The following is a 17875-nucleotide window of genomic DNA, read 5'->3' on the forward strand; positions in this document are numbered from 1 at the left end:
GAGTCAAAAGCCGACACAAAAAGAACATTGGTCAGTAATATTGGAAGAGCGATTGTTAAAAAGTTGGCTGTCAAGTTTGAGGGTAGCGAGATTTTGAGCATTGATGACTTTGACCTTTTTGGGTGCTACAGAGATTTATGGCTAACCAAGTATGAAAAGAGAAATGCAATCAGACAAGGTATCATCTTCACCGAAGGGTGTACGGATAATTGTATGAAATTGAGGATCAGCGCTTCAGATAAAGACACCTCTGATGTCTCAGACAAAGCCATTGCTGATGCATACAAAAACAAGTTTATCATTCCTCTCGATTTTGAAATGTTAGATAGCACGATCCCATATTATCAAGCCGGATTAGGGAATAGGTTATGTTATGAGATCACATTTAACGACTATAACCGAGTTATTTATTCTAACCCTCCAACATCTGCCGCAGGCCAAAAAGTAACCCCAGACGCTAAATATAAAATCTCCAACATCTCTCTTGAATATGAGATTGTGACACAACCTACCTTGGCCAGACACATTGCATCTGAATACCAAAACATGGCTTTACTCTACGATAGGTTTTTGAGACACAGACAAATTAGGGTAAACAAGTCGGACACTACTTGGAATTGGTCCTTCAACACCCCTTGTAAATCGTTGAAGGGTATCTTGGTTTTGTTTGAAGACGAACAAGCCTACAAACGAGATACCGGTAAATTCTACAATCCGAAAATTAAAAAGGTATCTGTCATCGTTGAGGGTAAGCCTAACCAACTTTTTGCTCAAGGGATGCAGCCGTTTGAAAATTACAATGAAATTTACAAGTGGTTTGCCGAAGGAAAACCAAAAGATAATAATGCCGGCGAAATCCAAAAACATTTGCAATTACACGATGTAAAAGTCTTTGATTACTTGACAGACAAATATGCTCTATGGTTAGATTTTAGAACCATAGATGAAAATGCTTTGCATGGGACTGGTCGGCGGATTGAGAATGTAAGTGAAGGCATCACTTTACAAATTGAAAAGACTGCTGAAACTGCAGGCTCCTTAAACGCTTATATATATTTAATAATGGACGCCCAATTAAACATTCAAAACGGTGAATTTATGTCTATCTTGTATTAATAAAATGGCGAAACAAAGTAACACACTTTACATGAAAGAGCCTCCCACAGCATTATTCATTGGTCCTACAGGCTGTGGAAAATCTAAACGTGTTGTAAAATTATTAGAAAATGAATACTTTGATCACTTTGATTTCATCGTGATTATATGTCCAACATTAAGATGGAATAAAACATACAGAGAACAGAAAGGGTTTTGGACTGACAGGTATGTGATTTTAATTGAGCCGGAAGGATCTTTGTATGAATCGATTAAGAAAATGGAATTTTTCTGTGCCGGATATAAAATCTTATTTCTGATTGACGACATCATCGCGGATGAAAAATTGGACAAAAAGAGACTGCCTTTGCTCGAGCTGGCAATTAGCGGCAGACATGGAAATCATTCGGTATGGTTACTTACACAGTCATACACAGCTATACCTAAAAATTTACGACGGCAAGCTAAAATGTTATATGTGTGGTATCCAAAAGACAGACAAGATCTCGCAACTATTCATGAAGAGAATGATGTCATTGAATCACAATCAGAGATCCAGACGGTTAAGGAAAGGCTAAAAGATGGTAAACACACACATTTAGTCATGAGAATGGAACACCCAAGAACGTATGTAATTTGCTGAGCAGGTTGACGTTTTTTGTTACAAGACTCTTGTAACAAAGTCATAAGAAGATAGCAAGCTCCTGCGCAGCAAATTTCAGCAAAACTATAAGAAGATAGCAAACTCTTGTGCAGCAAATTTCAACAAAATTTCAACAAGTCTACAAGAAGATAGCAAACTCTTGTGCAGCAAATTACAGCAAATTACAGCACAGATACAAGAAGATATAAGAAAATTACAACAGATATAACAAAATGATAGAATATGTCAACTTCATGCTATTAAGCATCCTGCTGAGCTTTTGCTATTTTTGCTTTAAAAAATACCTCTCCCTAATAAAAATGGCGGAAACAGGAATCGATAGTTTAATTGGACATGATATTCCCGGTGAATTTCCACCACCACCTGAAGGTGATAAAAAGCAAAAATTGCTCGAGTGTGTCTTAACCGGAAATAGCAAGCTATACCTAGGGAAAATGTACACGGAGGAACAAATTCAAAAGTTCAAGGATGAAGAGGTAAAAAAACTTTTTAGTATCTATGAAGCTAAACTATCAGGTCAGATGGTAAAATCCTTGGGGCAATCAATCATTCACATGTATTCTATGGGGGCTTGTGCATTCTTAGGAATAAACAATCAAGATGCCTTTAGCAATGACCTGGAAAATGACCCCTTCCTAAACTCTGCCCTTCAAAGATTCACATGCGATTTGTATTATAAATTCGGCTCATTGTTAGCACCACTCAGTGTCGGTCTTATTACCGGGAGACATTATATCAATGGAAGAAATTTAAACACAAATAATATAAATATAGCCGATAATAAAAATGTCAGAGGAACAGACTCCCATTCAGGTGACAACAAAGAACCCTAAAAAGGTTGAAGCGGGTAAGAGGTTGGCGGAATACAACCGTAAAAAACGAGAAGAATTAAAACAAGAGTCGATAACACAGACACAAACACACTCATCTCAAAAAGAAAGTGGAGAGGCAGATTCTACCACTAAACCAAATGAAAAGCCTATGAACTACGCTATAGGTGGAATAATAGCTCTCAGTTTAGTTGGTGGCTTTGCTTATTTTATGTATAAAAAGAAAGACCAAAATACTAAGCCAAATAGTGTACCTTCCCCTCCGCAAAAATCTAAAATACCTGTGAAAATAAATAAACTTGAAATGGAATAAAGGGATAATCTCGCGATATATAATCTCACAATATATAATAACATGGACAAGAAAAGTATCGTCAACGATTTATATCACGCATCGGTCGTCTGCGTTTTCGCTATCGGCTATTTGATGCTAGGAAAAAAGGTGTTAAAAATGTCACCTCCCTCAATTCAAAAGTTTGATTTGGAAGATACTGGAAAACTAGTTGCTATTGTTGCTGCTAGTGAAATAACAAGAGAATACTTAATTAAGAAAAAGATTTTACCTGAAAATATCAATATCTAAATATGGCTTCAATTGCAATGATGTTGGGAGGTGCTTTAGCTAACGCTTTAGCTTTCACAGGATCAAGCTATCTCTTTTCAAGGTTATCCAAAGACAGAATCGATAAGGAAAAAAAGCGACATGATTTAGCAGTTGAACAATTACAAAAAGCCCAGGTTTTATGGCAACAAAAAAGACAAGAGAAAATAGACTTTATCAATAAGCAGCTCAGACCAGCAAATTCATAGAATTAAACGATGCAATGCGCGAATATAGCAAAGTGTTTGGAGATAAACTTGAACCTTTACCACAGGAGCCTGCATTGAGCGACTTTTATACACCGAGTCGGGATCAACATGAAAGGAAATTGGCATTTATTACTTTGAGTATGATCGGAATTGGTGGAATTGTGTGGTATTTTGAAAGATAAACATGGGGAGCAAAAACTATGTTACATGCATCATGTAACATATAAGCTGTAAGAGCATTAACGCTTTGTCATGAGTTAGGTGTATATCAGACCTCCGATTCCAACTACCAAAGCCCACAGGTTTTGACTCAACCAACCCACTACTTCTTTCGCTCGATTGAGTATCCATGACACGATGGATCCTAATATGCCCGGTAGAGCCGCAGCGGCCTTACCTGCCAGCCGCCCCAAGAGGGACCCCAACGCCTCCAACTTGTTTTTTATCCATTCCTTTGCACCGTCCTTTTTATCATCACCTTTGTCAGGATTTTGTGAGTGACCGGCGGATGACCCCCCACCTCCAGGTAGCAAAGCTTCCACAAGCACACCAATAGCCATGCCAAATGCCGTTAGCACGCTGACAACAGTGATACCTTGTTCACGGAATAGTGTTCGTATCTTTTCACCCAATGTAGTATCTTTGTCAAGGAGTTTAGTAATCGTCTCCTTGATGCTTGTTATTTGACTGTTAAGTTTACCTTTGAGAATATCGATAATCTCTTGTCGACCTTTCAACTCATTTTGCAAACCTTTCAACCTTTCTTTCGCTTCATTTTGTTGTTCCTCGGTCATATTTGGTGTGTTTTCCATCTCTTCCAACTTGTTTTTTTCTCTGTCAATATGCTGTTCGAGGTAAACCTTTTTTGCAACTTCATCCTGAAGACTTCCTCGTATGTTTCTCAATGATCTATCCAATCCTAGCAATTCACGCATAGGATATATAGATCACCGGTCTGGGTTGCTTCATGGTCTACAGATTGTTGTTTGACCAATGAAATTAAATCTTCCGTACTGTTTACCACATTCCCAGACATAGCTTCTAATTCTACATCACTTGCTGTTGTTATTTTAGATGATGAGGGTAGTTCTTCTTGTATTTTGTTTAGCTTAGCTGCTTGTCGTGCAGACAACTTATTCTTAGGTATATCAAACCCTAAATTACGCAGCCTTATCTTGCCTAATATATCTCCTATAGTACCAGTAGCCCTTAGTCTTCCATTGTTTGTCAATGGTTTGTTACTGTTTTTATAGTATAGTTCACCATCTCTAATTTCAAACAGGTCGGTATATAACACCTCAGGTTTTGGTTGAAATCTTTCAGATAATCTATCATACAGCCCTTCAACTATTTCCTGCAAAACTCTAGTAATCTGACTGAGACCTCCGAATGATGTTTCTTTTTCACCTGATGTATGTACTTGTACGCCTGTACGGTCTCCAGTGGGTATGAGAGGAAGCGTCTCATCTGTTGTCTCATCTGGCCTCCCATGGTCTCCAAAAGGGTCAATGTCAATGTCCGTCATTTTACTTATTTAGAGGGTAGTTTTTCTCTTTTTTAATAAGATAATTTCTCTCTAAAATAAAAATGAGTTTTAAGATTTATCCAAAGTTACCCACTGCTCCTGAGTATTCGAGTGAGCAAGACAAGTTTAACACAAGTATAGTGAATTCTCAAGTTGGGGAGTTGATAAAATTAAAAAACAAATTCAACACCAAGTATGAGAAATACAACAAAGCGCTAGACCGATTAGTGCTTTTAAATGCCGGTGCGGGCGCTTTAACCATTGCCTCTGGTATTGGTTCAATAGCAACAGGCGCTACTCTTATTGGAATTCCCGTTTCCGTAGGATTAGCTGGCGTGGCCCTATCCGGCTCTATTTCCACTAGCATTATCACAGTGTTGATTAAAAAATATCAAAAGAAACTCGACAAAGCCATGAAATTATATGATGTTGTAACATCTGCGATTGCCGTGTTTGAAACCGCTATCTCACAAGCATTGAATGACGGAAAGATTAGCCACAAAGAATTTCAAGCTTTAGGTGGTATATACTACGAAGCTCTGGAAAAGATGACCAGAACAGATAGAAAGATGGAGAGTGAAACACGCAGTCAGTTTGAGAAAAGTTTAATGGTGGAAATTCAAAATCTAAAAAAGACGTTAAATCCAGAACAAAGTTCGTAATGTGTGCCTGTGTACCATTCATATATTTCATGTGCCATTTGAAAAATTGATATTTGAAAGTGGTATAAAGAGATATAATCGCGTATATATAACCGAAACAAACAATGGAATTTCCAACAGCTGAAACATTTGAGCAAAACATGGAACGATTTGTTCCAATCATGAAGTGGAGAGAGCTACCTGAAAACGTGATTTACCTTGTTAAATCTGTGGGTGAGATAGCCACGTCCGTGTCCAAAGCTGGTTCTGGAACAGCTATGTATGCAGAGCTCCGAGACATAAACGGAAGTATATATAAGACGTGGTTGCCCTCAAAACTTTGCGTTGAATTAAAGGATTATAGTTGGGACTCTAGGGAAGCCTTTGTCAGATCAGAAGGTCTCAAGCATTCTCAAAAGAATCATGAAAGACAGTTTTTTAATTATGACATTATGTGGCGCGATCCTCGGCATTAAACCCTGCGTGATCCTCGGCACAATCATCCTTACTTGTTTCTAGTAAGGATACTTTTTATGCATCACACCCCCTTTTCACCAACCTTGCACATAATCAGGAGGTAATTCTGTATCTTCAGGTATTAACATCAATTCTTCTTTTACAAAAGCTCGTCTAGGTCCATCTTGAACATAGTACATTACACGGTTACCTGGTTGCGCTATTACATCACGCAATCTATATGTGTTTTTTGACCATATTCTATAGGTTGCCCATAATCATGCTCTTCACCCGGTTGTAGTAAATATCTATACAAGCCATCTTTAGGTAATTCTACTTCAGGTGGATAATTCTCTCGTTTAGCAAGAGGCACCTCTTTCATTTTAATAGCCTCTTTTGGTTTCATACCAATCATCTGCGTCTTTGTATCGTTTAATCTATCAATCAGTTTATACAAATGCTTAACCCATGTAGATGATACCTTTTCCGAATCATTCAGTTCTTGAGCATCTTGTATTTTGAATAAATTTTCGGCAAGTATCTTGTTCAACGCCTCAACAAAAGCTGTGTGTGTATGCTTATATTTTGTAGTCGCTCTTTTAATTTCAACCTTATGCTTCTCCAACACTTTTGATACATCTGCCTTGATTTCTGAACCGTTATCACATTGGAAAGTTTTCGGATAAGTTAATGGTCCAGCCTTGTAGATGTCTTCAATCATAGCGGCAACCTCTTTGGCTTTCTTAGTCCTCAAAGGTCGGGCTACTTTGTATCTGGAAGCAGCATCGATTCCTGACAAAATGTACTTATGTTTATTCCCATACAATATGTCACCAGGCATGTACAATAAATCGAATTGATGTAAATCATTAGGAGTAGTCACATTATAATGAGGTTTTTCAACATGTTTTGGAGCAGGTAAATGTACTTGCCAAAATGCTTGTTTTGATAGCCACTTCTTAATCTCCTTTAGCTTGAAACCAAATCCTCTTAAATTTTGAACAGCCTTTTGTCCTTTCCATAAATTTTGAGGTTGATAGTAAATCTCTTGAAGTTTAGAGTTTGACATTTTTTTTATTTATGCACACCTTTATTTAGCTCATTTTTGTTATGATGTAGCACGACAAAGGTGCCTTAAACGTATTTTATTGATTATATATAAGGAATAAAGATGGCTAATAAACCCGAATTTCACCGCGATACTCTCGTATCAAACTATAAATCACTGAAAGTAAAGGCGCTACGAAAATTATGTGCGTCACGAAAAATAAAATATATTTCCCTAATGACTAAAGCTAAGTTGATTGATGTGCTTGAAAAGAATGATAAGGATCTATTTTATATTGTTGATCCTGATACTCAACAAGCTTGGATTAAATACATCTCAACCTGGATTCAAAACAACAGAGAGAGATATCTCAACTCTCAAAAACGTTATAATGGGAAGAGGGCTTCCAAAAAGATGAAATGAAATTGACCTCACTTGTTTGTTACTTAATGCGAGTAACAAATCCGATGGTGGAAAAGTGAAAAAGATCTTAAAGAGTTATAATCGTAATAATATATCATAAACATATCACCAGCATGGCTTCTCAAAATACTGTTGTTGAATTAACGCGAAATACCGTTGTTGAATTAAGAGCTTTCGCTAGAGAACGCGGCCTACATGGCTACTCAAAACTCAGAAAAGCTGAGTTGATCGAATTATTATCACGCCCTCCTGTGCCAGCGCCGAGACCTGTACCAGCGCCTAGACCTACTAGACCTATGCCAGCGCCGAGGCGTACTAGACCTGTGCCAGCGCCGAGACGTACTAGACCTGTGCCAGCGCCTAGACGTACTAGACCTGTGCCAGCGCCTAGACCGATGAGGAATGTCAAACCTGTCACAATTATTCCTAGCCAGCAAGACATGGATTTGTTTGAGCAGCAAGAAATGGCTAAAACTAGACCTCAGGTAAAAAGTAAGTTGAATGAATGGAGAGAATGGTTAGTAAATCATGTACCGAAAGTTATAAAGGAGAAAGCAACTAAAGCTTTCAGAACCATGAAGGATAAGGTTCTGGGTTTATATAAAAAGGGTAGTGGAGAGAAAGAGGTGGAAGAAGAAAAAGAGGTGGAAGAGGAAAAAGAATTTACTCCTATTGAAGAAGCGTTTGACGGTTCCTACAAAAGGTTCAAGATAAACCCCTATGGGAAGAAGAGCGTCAAAGTCTTTTTTCAAAAAGGTTCAACCTATCGTTAAGAGGTTGATGAGTGGCGTGCTCAAGCAGAAAAAGTCGTTGAAGACCCAGGCGACTTTATGGGTGAAATGAGTAAAGGAGGAGGAAGACAATAAAAGGATCTATGACGATAAAGCGTTCAATAGCTATATGGAGATAATCCATAACAAGGATGACATTCTGATGTTTTCGATCGGATGCGTAATAAGATAATTGAGCAGATTGAAAACCCTGCGCTACTCAAAAGTGGATTCACAATCGATAAAATCTTGCATATGCATGTGGACTTTCATAAGCTAAAATTAACGAGAGGTAGCTCTTATTTACCTCTACCTGTCAATTTCAGTGGGAAGCGATCTGTGATTAATCCTAAAAATGAAGATGATGAGGAATGTTTTAGGTGGGCTATTATCGCTGCGCTTAACCACAAGCAGATCAAAAGTAATCCTGAGCGTATCTCAATCCTTAAGAAGCATGATAAGTATGACTGGGATGGTCTATCTTTCCCGATGGCGCTAAACAAGATAGATTTGTTTGAGAGAAGGAACCCTGATATCGCTATGCATGTTTTAACAAAAGACGGTTGAGAAGGCGTCTATTTGTGTCGTAAGTCAAAACATATTGATCGCAAAGAAACAGTTGTTTTGTTTCTATTGTGTGAAAAGGATAAGAGACATTATATAGCTGTAAAGAACTTGAGCGGTGTCTTGAGTAAGGCCAACTCGAAGCACGAACATAAAGAGTATTATTGCTTGAATTGTCTCTCTGGTTTTCCAAGCGAACAGAAAAGGGATGAACATTTTGAATATTGCAAGAATAACGATGCTGCTAAGATTCAACTCCCTAAAGAGGGTAGCATCGTTAATTTTAATAAGGGTCAGTATCAGCTCAAAGCCCCATTTATCATGTATGCCAATTTCAAGGCTTTCACAAAAGAGTTGCCTGAAGAAGAGACAAAATGAGAAAGTTGGCAAACATGTTCCCACAGGTTTCTGTTGTTATAGTAAATTTGCTCACGGTAAAGTTCCAGACCCTCTGACGCTTTACCGCGGTGAAGACTGTGTTTTACGCTTTGTGAATCATATAGTTTCTGAGGCGAAAAGGTTGTATAACATGTTTCCCAAGAAAGCAATGACTCCTCTGACAAAAGAAGAACGTGATGGCTATGAAAATGCCACTAAATGCCACATTTGCATGAAAGAATTTGATGATGGGGATTACATCAAGGTTAGAGATCACTGTCATTTTACTGGCAAGTTTCGTGGAGCTGCTCATCGAGAATGTAATATCCGATACAAGGTACCTAATTATATTCCGGTTGTCTTCCATAATCTGAGTGGTTACGATGCACATCTATTTATCAAAGAGCTTGCGAGGCAGCATGGAAAAGAAAATATGAGCGTCATCGCTGAAAATAAAGAGAAATATATCTCTTTCTCGACGGATGTTAAGGTTGGCGAATACATTGACAAAAATGGAGAGACTAAAACCAAAAAGATACAGCTGAGATTCATCGATTCGGTTCGTTTCATGGCTAGCAGCTTGGATTCGTTGGTAAACAATCTCTCTGATGATCAGTGTAAAAATCTTCGAAAATTCTTCAATAATGATGAGCAATTCAAAATAATGAGAAGAAAGGGTGTATACCCATATGAATATGTTAATTCATTCGATAGGTTTAATGAAACTAAGCTTCCGGTGAAAGATGATTTTTATAGCAAGTTGAACATGAGTGGTATCAGTGATGCTGATTATGCGCATGCTCAGAAGGTATGGAAAGACATGAAAGTTGAAAATATGGGTGTTTTTCATGATATCTACCTCAAGACAGACGTTCTATTGCTTGCTGATGTTTTTGAGACTTTTAGGGAAACATGCTTGACAAACTATAAACTGGATCCTTCACATTTTTACACTGCTCCGGGATTAGCCTGGCAGGCGTGTTTGAAAAAGACCAAGATTAAGCTAGATTTGATGCATGATATGGATATGTTTCTGTTCGTAGAACGTGGTATTAGAGATGGTCTCTGTCAGGCCGTTCATAGACACGCAAAAGCTAACAGCAAGTATATGGGCGCTAGATATAAAGTAGATGAAGAGGATAGCTATCTCCAGTATCTTGATGCAAACAATCTGTATGGATGGGCTATGATTCAAAAATTACCAACAGGAAAGTTCAAGTGGGTTGATGCTAGTAAATTTACCGCTAAACTCATTTCTAGGTTGGCTGAGGAAAACGGTGAAAAGGGTTACTTTCTTGAGGTTGATGTGAGCTGTCCTCAAGAGCTTCATGATTTGCATAATGATCTCCCATTTCTACCAGAGAGGAAGAAGATTAATGGCGTTAAAAAGCTAACTCGATGTCTTTCAGACAAGAAGAACTATGTCATTCATATCCGTGCGCTTGATCAAGCGTTGAAGCATGGTCTTGTTCTTGAGAAGGTTCATAGAGTGCTTAGATTTAAGCAAAGCGCATGGTTAAAGTCGTACATAGATTTTAACACTGATTTGCGTACCAAATCAACGAATGACTTCGAAAAGGACTTTTTCAAGCTGATGAACAATTCAGTCTTTGGTAAAACTATGGAGAATCAACGTAGGCACAAAGACATACGCTTGGCTACCAAGAAAGAACAATATGAGAAGCTGGTGATGAAGCCCAACTTCAAGGGTGCTATCTGTTTCTCAGAAACATTGATGGGTGTTGAAATGCAGAAAATCAAAGTCGTATTGAACAAGCGAATCTACCTAGGACCAGCGATCCTCCATCTATCGAAGATGGTTATGTATGAGTTTCACTATGATTACATGAGACCAAAATATGGTGACAAACTAAAGCTCTGCTACATGGATACGGATTCATTCGTCTACCACATCAAAACCAACGACTTCTACAAAGATATCGCTGATGATGTAGCATTGAGATTTGACACTTCAGGGTACGATAAGAGAGATGGCAGACCTCTACCATTAGGTTTGAATAAAAAGATCATTGGTCTGATGAAGGATGAGTTAGGTGGCAAGGTAATGACGGAGTTTGTCGCTCTAAGAGCGAAGAATTATGCATATAAACGGCTAGACGGAAAAGAAGACAAGAAGTGCAAGGGAGTCAAGAAGTGTGTGGTGAAGAAGACCATAGGGTTTGATGATTATAAGAGATGCTTGTTCGATGGTGAAAATGTTTACAGGGAACAGATGACCTTCCAATCGATTATGCATGATATTCACACCATAAAAACAAACAAACTCGCTCTCAATGCAGATGATGACAAAAGAATTATCCCTAATGATCGAATAAGCACCTATGCGCGAGGACACTATAAGGCTACATGAGATAACAAAGAGGTAAGAGGTAAGGGGCAATTTTGAGCCGCCCTTCCTATATACCCTCCCCCTCTATCCCCTTCCCCCTCTATCCCACGATCGGAAAGTGCTTTGAGCATCCTATAGGATAGCGTGAAATTTTAACGGGCATTTACGCTAAGATCATGAAGGATGCTCTGCACCAACATCGGCACTTTCCTCTCTCTGTATTTGGCTTAGTTTTATTTTCAAACCTACTTTTCATAATATATTTTGTCAATTTATCATATATTTACCTGAATATTCATATATTCTCATATATTTGCCCTAATTTTGGTCATATATTAATATATTTTGGATGAAATATATTTTGGATGATGGACATGCTTTTGGTAACCTATCTTTTTTGCAGCTAGATGTTCGGCCGCTTGAGAATAGAAACGACGACATTCCCGACTCATTCCACCAAAACACGTAAAAATAAGAGGGGTGAAAGACTCGTGTTCATCCTGCAGTATACGTTGGTTATACTATCTTTTCTTTTCATTTTCGTTCTTCTTGTGCACAGCTGGAAGACTTTGATTCAAATTACATTTGGCAACGGGGTTGAAAACCCTGCGTCACAAAAAGCCGTTTGTCCTCTGATTCAGAATCCTCTTGCTGACACATCAGCTCTTGCTTCATTTGATGTGTTTGCTGAGGCGTGTACAAATTCTTCACCTGTCAATTGGGTGAGCGTTGGTTCAATAACAACATGTGCCACATATCTCCCCAAGTATCTCGGCAGTCATATTTCTTAGCTCGTTATGTCTTGAGATGATCATGCCACCTTTTGCGCTATAACGTCAATATCCTATATTTAATTAATGAAGCCATTACAGTGCACCTAAAATTTTGAGGTCAAATAACTTGGAAACGAGGTGGCGACGTCAATAATTTTTCACCGGGTGGGTAACTAGCGACTATTTTGGGTAAGTTTCCAAAACTGGGTCCCTAAATCCGTTTTGAAATGGACGTCTTGATGACGTCATCAATTGAACACAAAGTTCTATTTTTTGTAGATGGTTTGCTGACGTCATCAAAATTCAAATGACGCTTCTTTTTCATTTTTATTCTGCCTCAGTGGATTTTTCCACGGGCTTTATCGACTAGTCTCTATAATAATACAGAGACTGTGTGTGTGTGTCCGTGTGTCTGCAGCAGGCAAAGTGGATGTGTTCATTTTCCTTTGATGTTGCCGAAAAATGCATGTCTAATATAGTAAAGTTTCTGACGTTACGGTGCGACGGCAATATCACTACTATCTCGGGCAACTTACGGACAGTCTCCAATTATTTCGGGTAAAACACGGGTATACCGCGTTTTATCATAATCGTCTACCGCGTTTTGCTATCTGACGTGCTTTTTGTCGTTTCAAGTTTGTGAAGAAGACAAGAAGGTGCCGCCATTTTTGTGTTTTTGTGTTGACAGAAATGGTTGGTTGTACCATACATTTGGCTGTTAAGGTATTTGTGATCACGCAGTAAAAACAAGGTTTGTAATATTATTTATTCTATATATTTGAAATTTTCTATATTCTATTTGCCTATAGCTACCTGTCAAAATTATATATATAGTAGCTATAGCAAAAGCTAGCTATATATTTCTGGAAGTGTTTACCTAAACTTTGTAACTGTCAGAGCTATACATAGCCTTTCTGGCTGTTATATACATAGATATATACATAGATAGATATATACAATATAAAAACAGTTAGTCAAGAAATTAAACTGTTTATGTAGTTCTTAGATCACTGCAGATTACTTAGCTAAATAGTTGTGGGTGCAAATCCTACCTCTGTACGAAAGAGTAGCTTAATTAGAAAAGCAGTTTAGCTAGTATTCTCTTGATTTAGGGTGCAGATATATAACCCACATAATGGATTGTAAAAATGGACCTTTTTAAGACTGTTAGCTAGCTAGCTATTTCTTCTAAGTTTTGCACAATACAAGATTATTGCGTATTAAGCCCGTCAAAGCAACAACAAATACTTTGATATCTTTTTAAAGGTATTAATTTCCTTCTCGTGTTGTTCTTGTTTTTTCGTTTGTGCAAAATGATGATCCACAATAATATAAAAATACATTTCCCATACGAAACGTATCAGAAAAAAAGTTTTGTATATATATATATATCAAATGTTTTTATTTTAGCTAGCTCTGGCTAATTTGTTGAAAAATATGCTTCTTAAAATTTAAAAGCGCATATTGATCCTTTTGCTGAAAAACTAAATATTTGTCCATTGTTCAAGAATTTTTTTGGCGTGGTAATTTAATTTATATTTCTCCATGTAAATTTTATTTGATTTAAGCTCTTCTGTATTCGGCATCTTAAAATTTTTTGCTATGAAGTCTTTTTCCCAATCTTTCGTAGCTTTTTCTGCTTCATGCTGAACAGCCATCACTTTTTCACGAAAATGAATGATAAATGCTCTACATTTTTTTCTTGAATGTTCACTTTTAGTCAGCTTATATGACATATGATGACGGTCGAAGTCCTTCAATTTATCTGAATAGCCAAGAACATACATTATGTTCTTGCATACACCTGATTCAAGAATTGGGTTTTGGTCAGCTTTCGTCTGTCTGTCTCTACAGATCTTTTCCAACTTACTATTTTCTGCAGTTTTTTTAGGATTAGTAACTGAGTCAGCTATGCAAGGTTGTTGTTCCAATGTAATTGTGTTTGATGTTTCTTTCTCAAAATGAACAGCTTGGTCAACTTCTAAATCCAATAAGGAAGGTTGCTGTTCTAATGTGATATCTATCTCCATTTCTATCTCTTCATTATTATCATGTGATATATACGCATTATCATATTCTGCATTATCATCATCAGCCATCAGTTTGATATTACTTGTTATGTTTGCTTTTGGATTTGTAACGCCAGTCTGAGAGTAAGAAAGAGTTCATATGAGCTAAGAAGCAGGCTAGGTATCTGTAGAATTAAAGATAGATGTTGTCCAGATATAAGTAGATTAAGTTGGTTAGGACACTTGCAAGAATGAAGGAGGATAATTGGGTAAGAAAGTGTAGAAATAGACTTGATACAGAGGAATTTGAGTTGGGGGCTATTAATATACCCATCCTACAGACAGTAAGCCAAGAATGACGTATTACTTACTTCTTCAAGTGCCTTGCATTCTATTAAATCTCCATTTTCGTCGAAAGTATTTATCTTTGTGATTGGCAATTCAATACCACGATCAACGCATTTCTTCCAACAAGCTTCTACATCTTTTGCTACTGATTGCAGGTTGTCTTGTTTGAAATTTGTCATCAAAGGCCCTTCAACTCTGAAATCATCATCCTCTTTTCCATCATGAAATATGATAATATCATTTTCTCTATGCCACCAAACACCATTACCATAGAGCAAAAAATCTGCAATTCTTTCCAAGTGTGCCTGATATTTCCGTAGAGGTAAGTTAATGTTAAAACAACTTCTTTTCTCATCTGAAAATTCAAAAAAGTTTATTTCGAAACAAAATGACAATCATACACTTTTTATCACATGTTAAAATTTTAAACAAAATTAGAAAGATTAATGTTTGAATATCAAACCAGACTTTTTATTAAGTCAAGCACTTCAAAATATATTTAATTATCACATAGAACAGCCTTTCTGTTTCAGTTTATTCCATGACGACAGAACATTGCCTACGTAAAATGACATTTTCCTGTTTTGCGTTGGCAAACTCGTGTTCGACATTTGCAATTTATATTTGTTTTGCGGCCAAATGCTGCAGTACACAAATAACAGTTAAATATTTGCCAATGTGAATTGAAAACTTTTGTTTTCATGTGGACATTCGTCTCAGCAATTTCTGAATGCCAACATGAATTAGAAAGCCAGTAGAAACAGATATTTTAGACTTACCAAGTACACTCTCTGAAAATTTCGATATTTTAGATGTGTTAGTTGATTTTCTAGAACATTCTTTGGCAATAAATTTCTGTTCAGCTTGAATACGGATGATGCTATTATCACGTATGGATTCTAAGGATCTGGCTGATGTTCTCAAACTTATTTGATTAATTTTGCTGAATAGCTGTTCTTCATTCTCTGTGTGTAAGGAGCTTGGTGAGATAATTCTCGATACTTCTGCTAAATGTGTTGTCAAGCCATGATAATAAATGCCATAAAGCTTTTGTGTAGACATTGACTTTAAATTATGCCCAAACAGATCTTGGCACAACATGGCATGCTGGAAACTAATATTATGTAATCGTAGAATAATTCGTGGGGACCTTTTTTGGGATTTAAGATATGATAACCGAACTAGCTCCATCAATGTGTACAACAACTCTTTGATTTCCTTTCTGCAAGTGCTTTGCATTGATTGGTAAACAACTATTGATGACAGCCGATAGTCAGATCCTCTCACCTTGTCCTTCGAACCATATGTGGCATCTAGGGACTGTTGAAAAATTTTATTCTCTTGAGGTGTCAACACTTCATGCAAAACATCCCACAAATTCTTGATATGTCCTTTACAATCATGCAGTGGTTCAATCGGCATCACTTCATAATTAGCAAGATTCAAGGACTCCATTGTACTATGTTCATTTCCAAAGCAAAGAGCTGGAACACGGATAATTCCTTTAAAAAAAATTGTTGACTGAATTTATAAATTTTAATGAGTGTAATTTTGAAAATAAAATCAGAATTGTTTTTATGCTTTTCAATTTTCCTCAACATATCTGATTTTCTTTTGCTTTATTTGTAGAAAAATTTTCAGACAAATATCAACTAACATCAACTTATATAAAACTTTTGCGAAAAAGGCCAAAATTTGCAAAAGTTATTTTAGTTTATCAAAAATAAAATAGCCCTAACCTGTCAAATGATTTTTTAGTAGCTGTTCAAGGTCCTTTTTGTGCAACTTTTGATGAACTGGTAAGTCACGGTCAAGGTTTCTGTAATTTACTTCAAGACCCAGTTTCTCCACATTGAGTTGTTGAAATGGAGACACAGCTTTTTGTTGTTGTCCTGCTGGGCCTGATATTACCTAAAATAATCAAAAATAGTTAGTTAAAAATAGTTAATGTTATGTAATAGAAATCTATAAATTTGTCATTCATATTTTGTTTCATTTACCTGGAATAAATAATTTTCTATACTTTTTGTCAAAATTACAAATAACGAACAACTTATTTTGAAATTTATGTACCTTCTTCCTTCTTTGTTCCAAGGACACTATTTTGTTACTGTAGACATGGGCTATATCTGTAAATCTTGATTTTTTGCATCCACAAAGACAGGGAAAGTTTTCACCATGAGAGTTACCACTCTCGTATTGTATTTCAGGATGGTCACCTAAAATATAAATGAATTCCTGTTATCCTTTTTTAAATAAATTGTTGCATTATGCAGATTAAACTTGTGTGAATTGAATTCCATCAACATACCATGAAAAAACCTTATCACATCAACCACTTTCTTATCATTGACAATTAATGGGTCAGACAATTTTCTAATGTCATTAAGTCTGGTTTCGACATATGAAACCTTCTCTGCAATGCTATCCTGGGCAAAACCAATAATATAAACGGATGGACGCTCCACAAGTTCTTGAACATCATGACAAATTCCTAAAATTTAATTTAGCGAACATTATTAAGTGGCATTTAATGTCTACTATCAAAGTAAAAAAAGTAAATATTTTTGATTTTAGATATCTAGAATTTTGGTGATCAATAACAATACTTCTAAATGACATACCTGTTTTTGCATACATTTCCTCATCTGTATAAAATAACTTGTCATCGTAAACAACTTTGACAGTCAATAGTAAATGGCCAGCACTCAAAAGTGATGCATGATCAGACCATAGTATGAAGTATCTTGTCAAAGCACCTTTTGGATTTCTCATAATCCCCAAACTTTGATGTTCTTCAAAAATCTTTCTGCGAATGTCACTCAGTGGTATACAACGACCAGATACTGTGAATTCTTCATTGAAAATCACTCCATTCTTTATCACAGCTTTTTTATATTTTTTTGGCTCAACCAAAGATCCTAATAGAATATCTCCAGATTCAATCTTCTTCAGTATCTCCTCTTTTATTTTTTCAAATGTAGGGGGCATAGGAACCGACACTCCACTTCCATCTGTAAAAAATGAAATGTTCTCAATATCTCTCTTTCTGAACAAGGAATGTTAAGTTGATTGTACAAACGCTACGATATATACATCCTCTTTTTGTATAATACATATTTCTAAAAGTATTGTGAAGATGCAATGTGTTTTAGGTAAACATTGTTCTACACACAGAAATCTACTGTAAC

General features: G+C 36.7%; 1 protein-coding gene across 1 annotated transcript; it reads right to left on the reverse strand.

The window, feature by feature from the left end:
* Nucleotides 1-12947: 12947 nt before the first annotated feature.
* LOC130645997 (uncharacterized) lies at nt 12948-17764 on the reverse strand. The gene is made up of 7 exons (XM_057452127.1): nt 17309-17764; nt 16996-17178; nt 16758-16903; nt 16424-16595; nt 15464-16186; nt 14708-15039; nt 12948-14474 (listed from the first exon to the last, which is right to left on the reverse strand). Exons 1-7 carry the CDS (start codon nt 17673-17675, stop codon nt 13812-13814), a joined length of 2586 nt encoding a protein of 861 aa, XP_057308110.1. The 5' UTR covers nt 17676-17764; the 3' UTR covers nt 12948-13811.
* Between the last annotated feature and the right edge of the window lie 111 nt (nt 17765-17875).

The sequence above is a fragment of the Hydractinia symbiolongicarpus genome, chromosome 5, assembly GCF_029227915.1.
Source record: "Hydractinia symbiolongicarpus strain clone_291-10 chromosome 5, HSymV2.1, whole genome shotgun sequence".
Taxonomy (NCBI): domain Eukaryota; kingdom Metazoa; phylum Cnidaria; class Hydrozoa; order Anthoathecata; family Hydractiniidae; genus Hydractinia; species Hydractinia symbiolongicarpus.